Source organism: Mauremys reevesii, linkage group 22 (genome assembly GCF_016161935.1).
Source record: "Mauremys reevesii isolate NIE-2019 linkage group 22, ASM1616193v1, whole genome shotgun sequence".
Lineage (NCBI taxonomy): Eukaryota > Metazoa > Chordata > Testudines > Geoemydidae > Mauremys > Mauremys reevesii.
In genome coordinates this window covers 4,622,978-4,642,632 of record NC_052644.1, presented here as the reverse complement: position 1 = coordinate 4,642,632, position 19,655 = coordinate 4,622,978, and the positions used below count along the sequence as shown (strand labels likewise).

Genomic DNA, 19,655 nt, shown 5'->3' with positions numbered 1-19,655 from the left:
CATGGGGGGTGGAACCCAGCTGTTTTACAAGGCATGGGAATGCCGCGCCAACCTCTGCAAAGACCTTTTCCAGCTGATGATGCAGATGGAATCCAAGGCAGCAGAGTGAGAGCACTCAGGATGGAATTTTCTTTCAGAGAATGCTCCTCAGCCAGCTCCGAGCTCCACAGATTAAAGGCACTGATCCCACTGAGTCTGACATTCTACCTCTGACACAGCCTGGGGGCACATACCCGACCAGAATTGTGTGCTATTTCAGGCATACGCCTTTCAACACAGCAGCAATGACACTCCCATCCTTTAGGCGAGGGACTAGAGGCATTCAGAAATAGACCAAGCAAGCACACACCCCCATCCCCCTCCGCTCTCCGGTTATCGCGCAAGGTCCTTCTTTCCACATCCCGAGACGCGCACAGCCGTATTGGGAAATGGGCCGTAACTGCACCTAGACCTAGCATTTATAGCATCACAGAAATGTAGGGCTGCAAGATGACTTCTCGAGGTCCCAAGTCCATCTCCCAGGGCTGAGGGAGGGCCAAGTTTGTCTGACAGGTGCTTGTCTAACCTGCTCTTAAAAACCTCCAATGACGGGGATCCCACAACCTCCCTTGGACGCCTGTTCCAGAGCTTCACGCCCCTGGGAGTTAGAAAGTTTGTCCTGATCTCTCACCTAAAGCTCCCTTGCTGCAGTTTAACCCATTGCTTCTTGTCCTACCTACAGAGGACATGGAGAACAATTGATCACTATCCTCTTTACAACAGCCATTAACATATTGGACCATTGTTATCAGCCCCCTCCGTTTTCTTTTCTCAAGACTAAACATGCCCAGTTTTTAATCTTTCCTCATAGGTCAGGTTTGCTAAACCCTTGATTATTTTTCTTGCTCTCCTCTGGACTCTCTCCAGTTTGTCCGCATTTTTCCTAAAGTGCGACAACCAGAATTGGACACAGCACTCCACCTGAGGCCTCACCCAAGCAAGGCAGGACAATCATCTCCCATGTTTCCCAGACTTGTACCTCCCATGTGGTGTTTTGTATCTTCATAATGCTATTAAGGAAGCCTTGGCACCTCTGTGCTATGAGAATTATCCCAGTTTATAGCTGGTGAAGGACAGAAAGGTTAAGAACCAAGGGCCAGATTTACAAAGGGATTTAGGCACCTAAAGATGCAGATAGGGCCTAGTGGGGTTTACAAAGAGCCTAAGCAGGTTAGGTACTTAATTTCTATTGAAAGTCAAAGGTATTTAGGTGCCTAACCATTGCTTTCACGCCCAACAGAGAGCTATGCACCTTCCCTACCGTGAACCCACCCACTGAAATCAATGGGCGTTAGATGGCTAGAATACCTTTCAAAATTTGGTCCTAAATCATCAAATATACGCATCTCTCGGATTCAGGTGCACAAGTGCCAGAAGAGCATGTGCATGTCAGAGGTGTGTGTGTGTGTGTGTGTGTACACAATTCACAAGCTTACACACAGTGGGAGGATTTGAAAATTTCAGCTCAGTTACTTGCCCAAAATGACATCACGTCAGTTTCAGAGCTGGGATTGAAACAAGAATTTAGCACCAGCACCTACATCTGTAGTTACTCTGCTATAACTGGACATCTCTAGTAGCCACAATGGCTCCATATATGGACCACTTAGGGAACAGAGTATTCCACATCTGTCTACTATAGGGTTCTTTACACCTTCCTCTGAAGCATCTGGCCCTGGCCTCTACAGGATACAGAACTAGGTGGACCCAGCATGGCCACTCCTATGACAGGCCTAGTCTAGATAAACCACATTGTAAAGTCACCCAAGCAGGCTCAGTGGGCGAGAGTTAAAGACCACTCCTTGACAGTGTTCCCCTATGCTAATCTATACATTAACAAATAGTTTGCAGCCACTTTGATGATAATCACCACGGTAAGTTTCAAAGGCCAGTAATTCCAACAATAGGTAGGGCTGGTAGCAAGGATGTTGGAATTTGTTATTCCTTCCCCAGGTGTGATAACATCACGTGCTTTCAGTTTAATCACACTTCTTTCTCCCACACTGTACCTTGTCATAAAGCTGCAACGTCTCTTGGAACGCAGTGCACAAAGGCTGCAGGTTCATTTCAAAACTTCTGATGAGGATCTGGGTTTCTAAAAATAAAAAGATTTACCGGGTTTGGACATGCAGTTTCCACATCTGGAGCCTTCCTAGACAAACTTCATCAAGTGGTTGTACTGCAAAATTCAGCTGTAATCTTCCATTATTTTAGCCAGCTGTTTTCTTTAAAGGACAGTGCTAAACCTTTCCAAGAGAAACAAGGAGTCCTTGTGGCACCTTAGAGACTCACAAACTTATTTGGGCATAAGACTTTCGTGGGCTAGAACCCATTTCATTAGATGTATGAAGTAAAAGATACACAAGCAGGTATAAATACATGAAAGGATGTGGGTTGCTTTACCAAGTGTTTATATGTAATTATACATGCTCCTGTATTTTTTACTTCATACATCTGATGAAGTGGGTTCTAGCCCACACAAGCTTATGCCCAAATAAATTTGTGAGTCTCTAAGGTGCCACAAGGACTCCTCGGTTTTCTTCCTGATACAGACTAACATGGCTACCACTGAAACCTTTCCAAGAGGACTCCTCAAATTGTTCCTGCAGATTTAGTGATAAGTTTTTGGCTCTTCAAGGGCAAGTTGGAACTTTTCATTCTCTTCACAAAGTCAAAAAGACGACGACATCAGAATAATCTCAGTCTAGTAAACCTGGTTGGCGGCCCATACCCCGGTTGGGGTGACGGGCATGAATGAATGAATGAATGAAGTAAACCAATTACAGCTAGAGCAGATTAAGTCGTGGGAGAGTTTACACAGAAGGCAGAGAGAGAGTTCAAGGCTCAAGTGTCACAGAATTCATTAGTGGAGGAAAACAGTCCCATTTACATTGCTGGTCACCTTAAAACTTTCACTTCAAGGGCTCTCTCTGTCTGGTGTTGGAACAAGCAAAGCTACTATGAATTAACAAGGGATGCAAAGAAAGGTCTTTCTGAAGAGAGAAGAAGAGCAAACAATGCCACCTTGTGGAAGTCAGGAGGAAAGGCGAGAGTACTACAAAAAACATGAGTACTTGTGGCACCACTCCTGGTCTTTTTGCGGAGACAGACTAACACGGCTGCTACTCTGAAACCTGTCAAGAGCTACTACAGCAACTCTGAGGATTCAAAGTGCGGTGCGCATGCCATTCCTGCTTATTATGGACATCACTGTCACTGGCGTTAAACCAAAGAGAAGGGCCATGTTTTCAGAAGCACCTAAGTGACTTAGGAGGCTAAGTCCTACTGATTTTGAAAATGGAATTTAGGTGATTTTGAAAATTGTACCCAAGCTTTTTCAGACCTATATTGTTAAACTCCAACAGACAAAAGGCACTAAATCATGTTCCCAGGCCTTTTTTTTTTTTTTAAGCCAGCTGTATACTTGCGGGACCAAATGTGAAGCATGCTTGGGTCATTTTCTATGTTTTTCCCTTCCCCAAATGAAGCATGAAGCATCTCATCTTGCAATTAATCAGCATCTTCTTACCTGAGGGACTGCATGCCTTGGAGTCTGTGTTTTCTACCACCTCCAGGGGCTTTTCTTCCAATGGTTTCTTTAAAATACACACAGAAAAGTAGGAAAATAAACCCATAAAACAAAGATCCTAGTTTGGCTACAGTGTGTTACGAAAGTTTGAAATAATCCTCAGGTGGAATTTTCAAAAATACTCCAGTCCCATTGATTTTCAAATTGGATTTATGCATCTACATTACATACTTTAATAAATCACACCCTTAGTTTTCATTTCCTCTCAATAAGACATATACTATATGTTTCGTATATCCCGGTTTTCATATTGCAGTAGCCATTGTGCTATGTTACACAGAAGAACACAGAGGAAACCGGTATTTATTAGACACAGGAACTACAATCTTAACAGAATACTGAGGTGGACTTAAAACTACAAATTCATGAAGATAATTTTTTCCCTCAACTTCCAACACTCATAGTAACTGTTCTGAGTTTTCCCCGCTAAGAGCAAATAACCTTGCTAAAACAGGAAGCAAGTGAACAATGAAAATCCTGCTGTACTGTAGCTGATGATCTATCACCATAGGTCCTGAGAGCCTCATAATCTTTAATTGCGAAAGTGACTCTGGAATTGATTCAGTTTACATGTCAAACGGTGATTTCTTAACAGGTGGGGTCACAAATGCCACTGAGCATCTGAAAACTCAGTGGTGCCCCTTTTGCTTTGGGTATCAGCCCTGGCAATACAGATCCTCCAGTCAGAGACTAGCTGGCATATCTGGGGTACTTATATTTCCCACAGTATCTCGATGCCTCACAGCTCTTTTATGTTTATTCTCACAGCACCACTGGGAGGCAGGCCAGTGCTATTATCTCCGTTTGCAGAGACGGGGAATTGAGGCCCAGAGAGGCTAAGACCCAGATTCTCAAAAAGGTATTTAGGCTTTTGAGTTCAATGGAAGTTAGGAGCCTAAATACCTATGAGGATCTGGGCCTAAGTGACTTGCCCAGAGTCACACAAAATGTCTGCAGAAGATCAGGAACTGAACCTGGGTCACCCAGCTCTCAGGCCCTAACCACTGGACTGTCCTTCTCTAGTTCATTTAATGCCATCACCTCAGCGGGGGGCGGGGCGGGAAGGAGAACAGGGAGGGGGAAAAAAATAACTGTTGGATAAAAGATAACTAGAGCCCTGTGAAAATGACATTTTCACAGAAGGCATGGCGGAAAATGTCTGCCAAAAGACTTCAATACAAAAAATTTATCTTAACTAGTCAATTTCAAGGATGGAATGACTTTTTACAAGTAACTAGTCTCAAACGTTACTTGTAAAATTCATTCTAACCTTGAAATTGACTAAAAAATTACTGGAAAGGTTTATTCTGTGCAAACGATGTAAGATTCAATACTTCGCCATTTACGCGGTTATGAATTTTCTAAAAATTGTGAGTTACACAGGGCTCTAGACCAAGAAACAATGAACCATGTTATTAACTGTTTATTGCTTTGAAGATTAAAGATTTCCCATCTGGTCAGTGTAATTTGTGGTCAAACAGTTTCTAGGATTGGGGTTAAAAACGCACCCTTTGTCACACTTCTGTCACTTGTAATAAGACACAGTGTCTCATTCAGTATTCTGGATCAGGAAGGGTTCTCTTTGGAAGATGAACATACCTCTGAATTCTTAGCCTCACGAGATAATTTACTCTCTTCCTTAACTTGGTCTATTGCATCTGTAGTACTTTGAGATTGCTGACGTGCTCTTGGAAGAAAGGCAGCGGCAAGCCTGGATGTAAATATACATGAGTCTGAATCAGGTTTGATCTATCAGTTAAAGTTATGTACCAAGCAACCTTTATGATAGACAAGGAGCTTTACCACGAAAGCCCTGAAATTACCAGCTAAGAGACAAGATATTTGTCAGTTTACATACATTAGATTATTGTGTGCAGTGTTGTTATAGCTGTGTTTGTCCCAGGTTGGTTGTTGGACAAGGAGGATGAGGTAATAACTTTTACTGGAACACTTCTATTGAGCTTATACAGAGCTCTACTTCAGGTCCTTTAAAGACCTGAATCTAATACTTTAGGTTAGTCCTCTCTGTTCCCGAGTAAAATATTAAAGTTCTATTTGAGTTTCCAAAAAGATTAGACCCTCCAAGAGTCCATATGTTCTACTTTCTAGAGCTAAGATGCTCAACTTGCATTTTAAAGCTTGAAATGAAACCTCTTCAATGGAATGCGCACAAGCAGCTGCCTTATCGACTTCGCGCAGGATTTTTCAGACGCACCTAACTGAGTTAAATGTTTAAGTTGCACTGGAAGTCAAGGAGATACATAGTTTAAAATTGCTTAGGTACTTTAGAAACCCCCACCTTTAAATCACTGTCACTATCTTTTATCCAGCTGTCTTGGACTAGAAGAACTAGTGCACACAGTTAGCAGCTGGAGTCGTACCGATGAACAGTACCACTTTCTGAGAACTCAAATGACAGACAAAAAGTGAATTAAAATAAAAAAAATAAGTGATCCAGTATGCATGGCACTTTACAGACAAGACAAAGTCTCTGCACCAAGTATCTTGCTGTCTTAAGTTATTTCAGATACTATGGTGATTGATGCTCTATAAACAGGATATATTGAGACAGATTGGTGAGTGAAAGGGAGAAATAACCATATGAAAAGATGTATTTGGACCCAGGAAACACGCTGCACCTACCTGCTGTTCTTCTGGCAGCGTGAGAGAAATCTTGCAGAAATACTCAAACGCGGATTCAAGAACAGGGTTTTTCCGTCATCCACATCTTCAGGTGGCTTCAAATCTTTTAAGCAGCCATCAAACTTTTCTGTGTTTAAGGAGAGAGAAACATCCTATCAGAACTGTGTTCTGATTCCCTAGTCCCACTGCTCTATAATCACAGACCAATAATGAAAAAGTTCAAGAGAAAAAAAAAAAAAAATCATGTTTATTAGGGTAGTGCCCAGGGACCAAGTGAGAACAGGGTCCAATTGTGCTATACCAGGGATCAGCAACCTTTGGCTGGCGGGCCGAGTTGGTTTGTTTACCTGCAGCGTCCGCAGATTCAGCAGATCACAGCTCCCGCTGGCAGCGGTTCGAATGGGGGCTGTGGGAAGCGGTGGACAGCACATCCCTTGGCCCACCCTGCTTCCCGCAGCCCCCATTGGCCTGGAATGGCAAACCGCGGTCAGTGGGAGCTGCGATCGGCCGAACCTGCAGACACTGCAGGTAACCAAACCGGCCCGGCCCGCCAGCAGATTTCCCGGATGGGCTGCATACCATATCCCTGTGCTATACAGTAGTAGACAGATCCAGCTCCAAAGAGCTTACAGTTCAGCAGACTAGACACCCACAAGGTAGGGGAAAGGGATAGAATATTCAGGCAGAGTGAAGTATAGGGATAATTATACTGACCGCCTTTGTAAAGTGCTTTGAGATCAGAGATTGAAAAGTGCTACATCAGAGCTAGGAATTTATTCTTATCTGATTTCAAAATACAGACTCAGAGTATAAAAACCAAGACAGGCCACAGAATTTGTGCCTCAAGAGAGCAAATCATGTGCAATCTGCCCGGGGTCTGAAGTGAACTACACTTTAAGCCTCAGTACTCTGTGCATTTCAGATACTGAATACATACTGATAAAGGCAAATAGAAGAGCTTCACATACATGAAGCAATTTCAGAGGTTGCTGCCAGAAGTGAAGCTCCTTGAAATACCCCCAAGAAAGCCAACAAGCCTTTAGACAGGCTGTGGTAATAATTATGTCTTCGAGCCATACATGACAGTTGTATTGGCTTTGAGATGAAAGAGACAAGATCTTTGAAATCAAATGCAAAACTCTCACTGACTTCAATGGGAGGGGCTGATCCTACTATACAAACAATTCCAGGTAAGATGCAAAATGGGTGTGACTTTACTACACTACATAGATTTTTGATATATAGTAATTATGATTGAGGCACATGGGTACAGAAACATTACATATGGTTATGATGAAAGGTGCTAATCCAAAGGCTTGGATCCAAAGACAATCACAGACTTGTTAAAGCCTATGGGTGAGCCAAGCACTCTTTCACGCTCAAGAGAGAAAATCAAGCCTCTTCAGGTAGTTTAAACAGCTGCTGCCTTGGGCAGTGATTCCTCATTCTCAATAGGCCACATCGCAGCACAGTGCTGAGCTGTGTGGACTGAAGGGTTTCTCTGGCTGCAGACACAGGCTAGGAGACTGGTTGTAAGCTGCAGGATGGGTGTAGAAAGCAGAGCGCCAGAGGAAGAAGCTAGTAGACTGACCCTGAAAGGAAGCAGAGGGACAGGGCTCCTTGTGCACAGAGCCCACTAGAAAGGCAGATGTGGGATTTCTGAGAGGAAATGCTTGATTCTACTATGTGCAGGGAAACAGGATCCTCTGGACATTTTCCTGTACATAACCAAGACCACACAAGCATATACCTGATTTGTATCATCAATTTCTCATCTTAATGAAGACAACCCTACAAAGCCCCAAGTTTGGGTGAACCACTGCGGCCAAAAGGGGCAACCATCTGTGGCATTATTTTCATAGTTTATTTGGTACTTAAGTGGTACCTTCAGCATGGGCATCTGCCAAGGTCTCAAAATGATGTTTCAGGTACTTCTCTTGTTCTGGGGTTTGGGGTAAAGAACTGTCTCTCTGGAAGTTTCCATCCAAATCAGCTGTTTCTATTTCCACGGCCAAGTCTCCATCTGAGCCCACGGAGTCCTCATCTAGCATTACATTACACCGATCAGAAAGAAAAAAAAAAGAGTTAAAGAGGAGAGGCAAAAGGAAGTGATAGTGGAGTCTGGCATGTTTTCTATTAATAAAGTCACACCCAGCTTAAACAGCTTTTCTGAATACTTTTAAATACTTCAAAAACTGCCATGGATATACAACTCCATACAAGTAGAGATTTTTAAGCCCCAACCAGCTGCTTTATCACCCCCCCAAACCCACTGCTTTATCACCCTCTCACCTTTTACTATTATAAAGGCTGGTTATGCTGTTGTATTTTCAAACCTTACCTTCCTGTTGTTGATCAAAAGCAGATGTTTCAGAATCCAGAGATGTGATGGGGCAGCCTTTGTCTTTCCCATTTTTGACTTCCTTCTGATAAAGGGGCTGAAGATGTAGCTCCTTCACATATTTACTTGAAAACGAATGGGGAAGAGAAAGCAGATTGACGCATTAAGAATTCTCACAATTTTCAAAGCACTGTTATAGCATTGGCTTTTTTATGATACACTGGGAGAGTCAATAACTCAGGCACAGAGGGTCGTTCATCTGTAGGCAATTAGATTTGAATCCAATCCATGACAGCAGTGTTCAGCCATCACTTAGTAGGTTTTGATCTACATTATATGACTTGGCAATTCCAGTCTGGCTTTTCACAGGTGGATAACACTGAGTGGGGGGGGAAAAAAAATCCCACCATCACAATTATTCTAGCTCAAAGGCTCAGCAGGAAGGATCAGGACTGAGGCCCAGATCCTCAAAAGATATCTGGGCTCCTAACGTCCATTGATTTCAGTGGAAGTTAGGAGCCAAAATACCTCCGAGAATCTGGGCCTGCTGCTTCTTGAGGCTAAAATACTCTTTCATCCTGAGAGGTATTCCCCACATCAGGGTATTAGAGTGAATGAACTTTTAGAAGTTACACTGAAAAAGGTTAGTTTTGAAATTCTGTTTGAGAGTCTCAGAATAGCCACATCACAATAAGTGTGTTTGGATGGTAGAATATCTAGTGATTCCATTTGTCATCTCTTTTTCCATTAGCAATCAAGAACCATTACTCCAACCTAGCAGATACTTTGGAACTGCCACCCTCAGGTGAGAAGCTTTCTGAACTGTCTGAGAAACCAAGAGCTGGATATTAACCAGGCAAGTAGGACAGATGGAAAATAGCAGGAGGGCAGGAAAGAGAAGAATAACAAGCAGCAATTACAGATAAGTAGTTTTATCTTGTATGTCTCTCTCGAGATCTGGTGAAAAGACGACAAGGCCTAATAAGCTGAACAGAGTTGCAGAAGGAGCTCAGAAAACCCAAGGAATGAACTCAACACTGCAACCAGTTCTACAGGAAAGTTAGCTGCAGGGTGGTGAAGGAGTAAGCACTACCTCATGAAGGAAGGGAAAAGACACGTCTCAACTATCATGTGGCTGACCCATCACTCTAAGGGGACCATCACTTGCTCACAGCATGAATCGGGGAGAGGGAGCAATAAATGATATAAAGCAGGCCTCAAGTCTCAAATGCGGCGGCCTCGCCCCCCTCCCAGCCGCAGGCTTCCCCCCAGGGCCCCCCCCAGGGAGGGGGGAGGCCAAGGGGCCCCAGGCCCCCCCGCCCGCCCCGAGAGAGGCCGCCTCCGCCCGCGCCCGCCGGCGCGCCCGAGCGCCTGTCTCCCCCCTCGCCGCCGAGAGCCCGCCGAGTGGCTGGGGGGGGAGCTGGCCGCTGGGCTGGGGGGCTGGGGGGCGGGGGGCGCGGGGGCTGAGCGCCGCGCCCCGCCGCGGGCAGCTCACAGAGCAGGCCAGCGCGGCGCCGCGCGGGGGGCTCGGGGGCGGGGGCGGAAGGGGGGGGGGGGGGGGGGGGGCGGGCGCCGGGCCGGGCGGGCCGGGGGGGGGGTGGGAAGGGAGGGAGAGGGGCCGCCGCCAGGGGAGGGAGAGGAGAGGGGGGGGGGGAGGGAGGGAGAGGGAGAGAGGAGAGACAGGGGGGGGGGGGGGGGTGGGTGGGGGGGGGGGGGGGGGGGGGGGTGGGGGGCAGTGGGGGCGTGGGTGTGTGATGCGGCGGGCCAATGCACTAGTCCTCATGCGGCCCTCGGGGTCATTTGAGTTTGAGACCCCTGATATAAAGCCAAGTTTACCCAGTTGGTTTGCCAGAAGCTGGGAATGGGCGACAGGGGATGGATCACTTGATGATGACCTGTTCTGTTCATTCCCTCTGAAGCACCCGGCACTGGCCACTGGATACTGGGCTAGATGGACCTTTGGTCTGACCCAGCATGGCCGCTCTTATGTTTTTCCAATCTGCCCAACAATAGTTGTTTGGATTGCTTTCTGACCTAACTAGGGCCTTCCAGTGAAATTATTTTGCAACATAAATAGCCTTCTATTGTCCTTTGTCTACAGAACAGCTTAAGGTTGCAACCTCACAACAAAGACATGGTGATTCACCAGGGAGGTGGCTAGATAAGTGGCTATATGGAAAGCACTAAAACAGACACTTCCCACAAACTTACTTTTTCCACCATAGGAAACGTTAGACTAGCCTGTCTTGCAGTTCTTATCGTAGCACCTGACATGGGCCAAGACCCCATTGTGCCAGGTGCTGTACAGAGAATTGCCAGTACTTTGGGGAAATTAATTCTAGATCACACAAGTCACTCAGTCCAATAAGACCAATGAACTGCTAAGACTAACATATGACTGAATACCTTGATACAGCTCTACAAATAGTTTTAATATGGCACAAAGGAAGGGAGGGCTAATACGTAGATACGGGCAAATTTAATCTTATTGCGTAGCAACACTAACCTTTCTGCCTCTAGAGAGCTGTCCCCGGTCTGTGCATCATATATGCTGTTTCCACTAGTTTCAAGAGACTCAGGCTCCTGATTTGTTTCGTCCTCGGAGAAGAGATCCGGGCGTTTGAAATCCTCAATGACATTGCTAGGGGAATTCTCAGTCTGTAAGAAATACAAAACTTCATTTTTTCTTAAAACACAAAAGGTTCTCAAGCTATGCATTGGCCTGCAGACATTAAGGGTATGTCGTGTCAATGCTACAATCAGAGGCGTGATTGCAGCTCGCAATGGCATACTTGTGCTAGCTTTAATCTAGCTAGCTCAACTAAAAAATAGCAGTGAAGACGACACGGTGACATGGAGCCCAGCTCAGGCTAGGAACGTCAATATGTATCCAGAGTTCCAGGCGGGCTTGTATAGTCCACGCTGCTGCATCTTCACTGCTATTTAAGTTGTGCTAGCTAAATTAAACCTCGCACAGGTATGCCTACCTGAGCTGCAATCACATCTCTGACTGCACTACACGGACTGCATTGAGGCTACGTAGACATACTCGGAGATGGCTGGATGTGGTTCTTTATACGAGGTAGGGTAGATACAAGTGCCCAGGAGTCATATTTATTGATAAATAGCAAGTGCAGTAAACAAGGAATAGTGACAGAAATGAAATTTATTCTGAACAAAGTGACTTTGGTTCTCTTAAAAGAATAAAAAGAGGACAGTCAAAACAATCTTAACTATACGGATCACTAACCTCCAAGAGTAGTTGGTCCAGATTCTTTGGCTCGAGTTCAGCGTCACCCAGGAAGTCATTTTTTATTGGGGTAAAGTAACTAATCTCGGTGTCTAAAAGGGTTTTAATTGGCTCTTTGTCAGCACGTTCCGCCCATCGTCCTTGGGGCTGGTAATTCACCCTTGGGTTAAATGTCATGCTGTCCGAATTTTCTGCCTCTCCCAGCTAGAGAAAGAAAGTTTTCCACGTTTTTAAAGCACTGTGTGTAGTTTCTATGGATCAAATGCAATTGCAATCATTTTTTCATTTCTCAGTGAAGTAATGAAATGAGTAGACTTAAAATATTTTAAAGGGAAAAAACAATGTGTTTGAGAGGGAGAAAAAAAATCACTGTTTTACTTATGCCAAGACACTAGTTTGAGATCGGAGGGTTATGCATTTGGAGAACTGCAGTTAGTAGATTAAAAGGCAAGGCATTTTGCTAAAGTTTCTAACAGAAAAGCCCATACTGATTGGTGGCTGACGTTTTACTAATAGAAGACATGCACTTTCTGAATGTAGATGGCCTGTCTTGATCTGGGGGAGAATATCCAGAAACCGTTCAAATCAATGGAAGAAGAGAAAGAGTTTGGGATGACCCCCTTTTATAAATCTGGTTTATGATGTCAAATCCATGGCCACTGTATGAGCGTTTACCCCTGTCCCATGGTCAAACTGTTTGACAATGATTTCAGAACCCTCAACTCAAAGTGGGCACCTGCAGAGGCAGTTTAACGATGAAGACTCCTTAAAACATCTCACATGCCCCATACTTTTAAAATCATTTTTGTAATTAAAAGAGGGAAGCAAAGGACGACATCTTTCTTTTTAAGCGCCCAACTGCATCTCCAATAATTGTTTAGAGCGCCGGCAATGGGACAGAAACACAGCTTTAGTGATCATGCGATGAGAGAGTTTAATGCAACTGAAAATGGAGCACCAATAAAAAACTACCTGTAGAGTCAGAATCTTGTCAAATGCCTCAGCTTTCATGAAGCTCATGTTAGATTCTATGTATCTTTGTTCCTGCCCCTCTCATGGGTATATTTAAGGCAAGGGAGAGAAATGTGGCCAGCAATTTGTTGCTATTATTGTTACATGGGGGACGTGTGGAGGACAATACCAGCCAGCTCGTAGATAGTGCTTTTCATCAGAAGATCTCAAATTGCTGCATAATCTTTAATGTATTTATCACCACAACACCCCGGTGCTATTGTCCCCATTGTATAACTGGAGAACTGAGGCCCAGAGAGGCTAAGTGACTTGCACAAGCTTACACAGGAAGTCTGTGGCGGAGCAGGGAAGTGAACCCAGGTCTCAGACTAGTTCCCTAGCCACTGCGTCATCCTTCCTCTCAAATAAATCCCTTTTATACAGCTACATAAGAACGCCCAGCTTACCAGTCTCTTTGCCCACATAGGTAGCTTGCCATTAGTTAGGATGCAGCTAGGATCTGAAAAACAAAACCAAGTGACTGTTGAGATAAGCAATACAGCTTGTGCTGGGAAGCCTTCACTGCAGTGATTTCTAGTCCTGCGTGTAAAAGGGTCAGCGGCCAGCCAACCGTGTTACACTGTGTTTTAACCACAGGAACATGCTCCCACTCTACTGAAGTTTAAAAGACTCCTTGACCACCTAAAATATTTTCTATTCCCCTCTCCCTCCATTGTGATTCTCCAACAAATTTCCAAAAGGCTCAGGGCGTACAAGCAGGAGAGTGCAAAAGACAGTAAGTTTACATGAACATCACAACTGATTGACACACTAAGCTGGAGCACATGCCTGTGTCAAAGTCTTCTTTGGCTGGAGTCTGCAGAGAGGACTCCTCTTCCCTCTCCTCGTCAGTATCGTAGTCGGTCGGCTCTTCTGCCTTCTGGGACATCCTTCCACTTGGCACAGCAACATAGGTCTCCCGCCTGAGGAACATTGTAAGTGTACAACCGTTACCCGCATCCTTGCTCCACTCTGCCTTACTTGTTACTCACGCACATGTCCTACGTTAGAAAATTCCGGATTACGATAACAGAGACGGCAGTGACCACTATCCCCAGCGGAAGTTCAGGCTACCAGCCCAAAATACCATTAGGCAGTGCAGCACGCATTTGGCCAACCATTGGGCTGAAGCTGCAGTTCCCCATCTGGGCCAATAGATACCACCATGGAGCCCAGCTTCGGGCAGACACAGAACATGTCTTCCTCCTGTCTAGCTGATTCCCCTGCTGCACTGGAGCAAGGAAGAAATAGTGGGCAGTCATGGCACCCGCTGCAGCAAGCGGTGGGGAGATGAAGACGGCTGATGAGTGGGGACGGATGGCAAGGGAGCCTCAATACTAGCCCCAGACGCCACCCACCTACCTGCCCCAGCACTCACCCAACTCCAGCGATCCACTGCCCCAGCACCCATGCCCCTACTTGACCACACCCAGTTATCCCTAGGCAGGGCTCAGACCCCCCAATTAACCCAGACACCCACTTGCACCCTTCCCCCCGGGATATCTTCCCACCGCTACCTGCCAAGTTTTGTGCAGCTCCTTCTCCTACCCCCAATCACTGCTTGGGGAAGGGTGTATTAACCACAAACCTAGCTTTATGGTCATCTGCAAATTATTCAAATATCCAGGTTAGCTCACTGCATAATTTGCATAGAAGGTCAAACATGGAGCTGCCGAAAACTTGCAGCTGCAATAGAATCAAATTACTAATATGCAGTTAATGAAAGCCCACTTCAATACCTGATTTGATTAGACCAGTTTAATTCCTTTGCTTTCTTCTGCTGTTGTAGTTGATTGAGCTCCACTAAGTGCTGTTTCATACAGTTTGTAATCTCAGGGCCAAGGTGCCATATAAACACACAACTGTTGATAAAAAAAGATTTGTTTAGGACCTTAAAATTCTGGCATGTCTTGCATTTCTGCAATACCTTTCAGGCTGAAAAATCCCAAATTGATTTACAAAATCCAATCCTACAAATTACTGAACTCTTCTCAGTTCTGAATACAGTCTCTAGCCAATGGTCATCAAGTCAATTCAGTGAGCTAGAACCCACCCAGAACTACTAAAAAAAACCAATAACCACCCAACACCCTCAAACCAAGCCAAATCTACTCCAAACACCATCATCAAGATACAAACAGAACCAGAAATACCAGGTACCGCCTCACCTGTTCATACCATCAGATTCAACTCCAATCTGGTAGACCCAATCCAACTCCCACTGAAGCCAACACTTAGTTAAAACATATCTGTAATCTTCCACTGATGATGCTCCATTGGCAGTAGCAATGATGGGAGCTGTAGCATAGAGATGGTGCAGTTTTCTAACAACCATCACATTGTCTACATAGTGAATTAAAAAAAAGCCTGTACCCTGGCTGCACTGCAGATTCCACCATTGCTACCAGTGAGGATGAGTTGTGTATTCTAGGACAAAACTCGTCGTACAAAGCCCCCATTAACTTTGATGGGAGAGAGAGAGCCTCCTCCCTTCCCTCCCATTCCCCTCCCCCAGGAACGATGGCTTACGGAGTAAATATGTTAAAATATTCATATTTGCCCTACTTTAGTACCTTCCCTTGGAATATTACATTCAAAGTAGCATTGACATAAGCATATTTGGTCAGGGGGCACACGTACCTGTCTCCTGAGACTGTGATTAAATGCTTGCAATCATAGGTAAACTTCATCCCAGTTACTATTTCTGTAACACAAGAAATTAAGCACTATTGATCTCTTGTTCAGAAGACGAATTTGTGCAGTAATTTTCAGAATTATTCAAGATGATTTTAGGAACAAAATGAGTTTTGGTTAGTAAGGACATAGCTGTGTCTTCAGTCACTTCATAACAATTAAATTACGGGAGTATCCTGATTTGAATTAATTTAATCATATGCCTCTTTTCTCACTGGAATAGCTCTAGTTAAGTGACAAGCTACCAGTGACTCCTGATAAAAGCTCACATTTCCTATATATTAGCTCTCTGGATGCAAGCAATTCTGGAGGATAATGTTAAGACAGCATGCAGGTTTTGATATCTTACTGAATATTCTGATTAAAATATTTCTAAAAGCTTTGGAAAAACGTATTGAAAAACATTGTGGAGTTTAAAAATGTTCTAAAATATGCTATTACTGGGTGAAATGAACTATGTAACTATGATTAGAGCTGGATAATTTAATGAAAGGCATTTAAAAAAAAAATCATCATGTCCCTTTTACTACATTTGCTACTAACTATGCTTTATAGTTTACCAGGAATAATCCTGTGTGTTCTAAACGAACAGTAAAGTTTCACCTGAGGAATTATTGGCTTGGACAATGCTTTGGGGAAAATCTCTAATAACTCAGTAGTTTTCAATTCACAGGTGAAATGACTAGTGGAAGAGACAAACGCTAAATTCTAGATTAAGTGTTCTTGAGATAAGCAAATATGATAAAATGGAAAAGCACACCTGAATGGCCAAACATTTTTGCAACACACTCGCCAGAATGGAAGTCAATGACCGAAATACTCTTATCAGAGCAACTGGTTGCTAGAAAAGTTCCCGAGGGATCCAGCTGTACCTGCAGAAACAAGATACATTTCAAATAAGTCCTCTTATTATGAGAAACTGCGTATCCTCCTTCCAAAACCTAAGAAGCACAGGTTAGTTACCTGTAACTACAGTGCCTAGATAATTTCAACCACAAAATTATGGAGTTATACATATTTACTGTTGTGGGAGCATTAGAAACTGTTGAACTGGTAGATTTCCAGTCAGCTCTGTCATGTCCAGAAGTTTGTTTTTGTTTTTTTTTTTAAACCAGTAGACATGTTGCCTTGGAGGGATTAATCCTCCAAACGGTTTGAAGAAACAGCTATTAGATTGTTTCAGAGTGGTTTCTGAACAGAGGAGATGCTCTGGGGAACCTACCAAGAGGTTGGATTTCTGAGAAAATATGACAACTGAATGGATAAATATAACTCTCCAGATGAGAGCTGGACTGAGATTCCCTGTGGAAGAACTGATCAAACATGCACAATACACCAGTGCTGACTCAAAAACAAAGCAAAAAGAAGCAATTGTCAGTGTTATGTCTAAAGCCATTGTATGGATGGCTCTCTTGTCCCTACCACAGCAAGAACATCTGAAAGAGCGCAGCTCTTGACAGCTCACATTCAGCCATTGCTGACAGTGTTGGCAATGCCGTATCAGGGATAAAGTTACAAGACAGGAGATCCTAGCAGCCCTGTAAACGTGAGGGCTCTCTAACTGTGGAATTTGTTTCCTCCCTTGGTCTACACTATAAACTGGATTTCATTATTTCCCAAGTATGCTGTAAAACCCATCTCTCCCACCCAGACCATCACACACACAGGCTTTTGGGAGAGAAGTGTTCATACGGATTGTAGATGGCACAGAATATTGTAGGCAACCTGTGAGTCTAGTAGATATTTTTCCCCTGCCATGACAGTCAGAAATAAAGGAAAGTTAACTGCACACTTGCAGGATAGACAACTGAAGAACTAAATTATTATACTGGATTTTTTAAAAAATGTTGTGGCTGTGTAGGTCAAGAGATGTGCAGCGCTTAGTGCTAGATAAATTGGAATAAAACAAAATAGGGAAACAGTGATCAGCAAGAAATGGACGCGTATTATTAGGACACAATAAATGGTTTCATTCTAATGAGTCAGCTAAGGGTCAGGCATTTAAAGCCTTATACGCAGAACTACTAACGAACCAAGAGGAAAGAGGAATATATAGAGATTAGCCAAGACTAAGCAAAGAATTACTGAGGACTTGGGAGCTGTAAAGTGTGTCAAAGATGAAAAAGGAAAAGTGCGGATGGATAACACTGAAATCATTAGGAGGTGGCAGCAGTTTTATGAGAAACTGCTCAATGAACTGAATGTGAAGAGACAGCTGAAGTCAGTATGCACAAGCAACAACCTCACAAGAGCTAATCACCATGGTGGAGACTTGGACACCGGCAGTGGGACTGGATTGAGTGTTTGGCCATGGGGAAGTGGTGACAACGAAGAACTTTTTCAGCTTAATTATCTGTACTGGCAAAATGCCCGATAAGTGGAGGAAGAGCCCACTGGTCCCTGTTTTCAAGCATAAAGAAGCGTGCAAGAATGTAGAAATTACCAACCCATCAAAGTTAATGAGTCACACGATGAAATGGCTGGGAAGAACTATGGAGGAAAGACGTTTGGAGGAGCTGGAGCATCGAGTAAGCCACAACGAATCTGGATTTATGCCAGGAAAGTCAGCAATGGATGCAGTGTCTGCAGCTCGACTATTGCAGAAGTATAGGGTGAAAAGCAGGGAACTGCACTTAGTGTTTGTGGATTTGCAGAAGGCTTATGACAGAGTTCCTATAGAATTGTTACAGTGGTGTCTGTGATCGTACAGTCTGCTGGAGACATAGGTTCACGCTATCATGGACATGTACCAGGGTAGCACAACAGTAGTGAGAAGCAGCTGCGGTTTCAGTGCAGCACTGACAGTGAGGGTAGATCTAGATCAAGGATCATTAGCCTTAAACCCGTTCCTATTTCTGGTTGTAATGGACACCTTGGTGTACCAAATTAAGACAGAGGCTTCGTGGAACCTGCTTTTCACCAATGAGGTTATGTTGTGCTGTGAAAATAAACATGAACTGGAGAAAGACATAGAACTATGGAGGGCTGCATTAGAAGCAAATATGTCTTACAAATCAGCTGACAAAAGGCCGAATAGATGCAATCCCTTGTTCAGAGGGACAACAAGAAGCCCGTAAAACTAGATGGTATAGAATTAAAGTCAGTGCAACAATTTAAATACCTCAGTTCAGTGTTCAGCCATGATGGGAACATTAGGATTCTAGCAGCTGGATGACGAGTGCTTGGTGTAAATGGAGGGAGCCGATGGAAATTCTCTGCGATAAGAATATGCCAAGTAAACTAAAGAGTAAAGTGTATAAGTTTGTGCTTAGACGTATGGGTCAGAATGCTGACCAACGAGGAAGAGAGAAGAACAACTACATCGCACTGCCAAACTGAGAAGGCTCAGGTGACTGCCACGTAAGAAAAGAGCTGATAGACTATGCAATGAAAGGATATGAGCCATGAGGCAGGTAGCCCCATCATCAAAAAGCTGAGGGAATGTCGACTGAGATTGCATGGTTATGCGAGACAGGTTGGCCAGAGAGTACAAGAAGCAAGAGAAAGACCTAGGGGGGGAAAAAAAAAAAGTTGCTAAAGGAGGACATGAAAAAAGTTGGTGTCAGCTTGGAAGATGTACTTGACAAGAACACGTGGAGATGAACAGCAACTGACTCCAAGTGCCAGGACATGGGAAAAAGGAAGAGGAAAAGAGTTTCATCCAAACCAGGGGACCATTGTGACTCCTGCCTTGCTAACCTGAAATGTGACAAATCCTAGGGAAATTTTGGAAAATTCCTATAGTCTCTTGCAAACACCTATAATATGTTTCACCGGACTGTAAATCTAGAAGTGGCAGCACTGTAATCTCTCTACATCAGGCCAATTTAGACCTACAAACATGCAACACACACAACATTATGCTAAAATTTCCATATATGCATACCCACAGCACAAGTTTCAACAGAGCACTTTAAAAGCTGCAGCAATTACTTGCTTACCTTTAGTAACGACCCATCATCACCTTGCGATCCTTTGTAGCACCACTTTTGTTTCCCACTGACAGTGTTGTATACCCTGTAAGAAGGTCATTCCGTATTTTAATGGTGTGCAGTAGACAAGTGATTTGGCTCAGTCAAGACTTGCCT

At 44.0% G+C, this 19,655-nt stretch overlaps 1 protein-coding gene across 2 annotated transcripts in view; it reads right to left on the bottom strand.

The window, feature by feature from the left end:
• Window positions 1–19,655, bottom strand: part of WDR62 (WD repeat domain 62) — a 43,323-nt gene that overhangs the window by 1,169 nt on the left and 22,499 nt on the right. For both annotated transcript variants that reach the window (XM_039510549.1, XM_039510548.1), the window contains exons 16-29: window positions 19,509–19,584; window positions 16,328–16,439; window positions 15,514–15,577; window positions 14,613–14,735; window positions 13,663–13,796; window positions 13,281–13,333; window positions 11,863–12,066; window positions 11,119–11,270; window positions 8,613–8,737; window positions 8,157–8,315; window positions 6,272–6,398; window positions 5,228–5,339; window positions 3,569–3,635; window positions 2,049–2,134 (exon numbers count right to left, since the gene is read on the bottom strand). In XM_039510549.1, coding sequence (XP_039366483.1) covers window positions 2,049–2,134; window positions 3,569–3,635; window positions 5,228–5,339; window positions 6,272–6,398; window positions 8,157–8,315; window positions 8,613–8,737; window positions 11,119–11,270; window positions 11,863–12,066; window positions 13,281–13,333; window positions 13,663–13,796; window positions 14,613–14,735; window positions 15,514–15,577; window positions 16,328–16,439; window positions 19,509–19,584 — 1,594 coding nt within the window. The remainder of the gene's footprint in view (window positions 1–2,048; window positions 2,135–3,568; window positions 3,636–5,227; window positions 5,340–6,271; window positions 6,399–8,156; window positions 8,316–8,612; window positions 8,738–11,118; window positions 11,271–11,862; window positions 12,067–13,280; window positions 13,334–13,662; window positions 13,797–14,612; window positions 14,736–15,513; window positions 15,578–16,327; window positions 16,440–19,508; window positions 19,585–19,655) is intronic.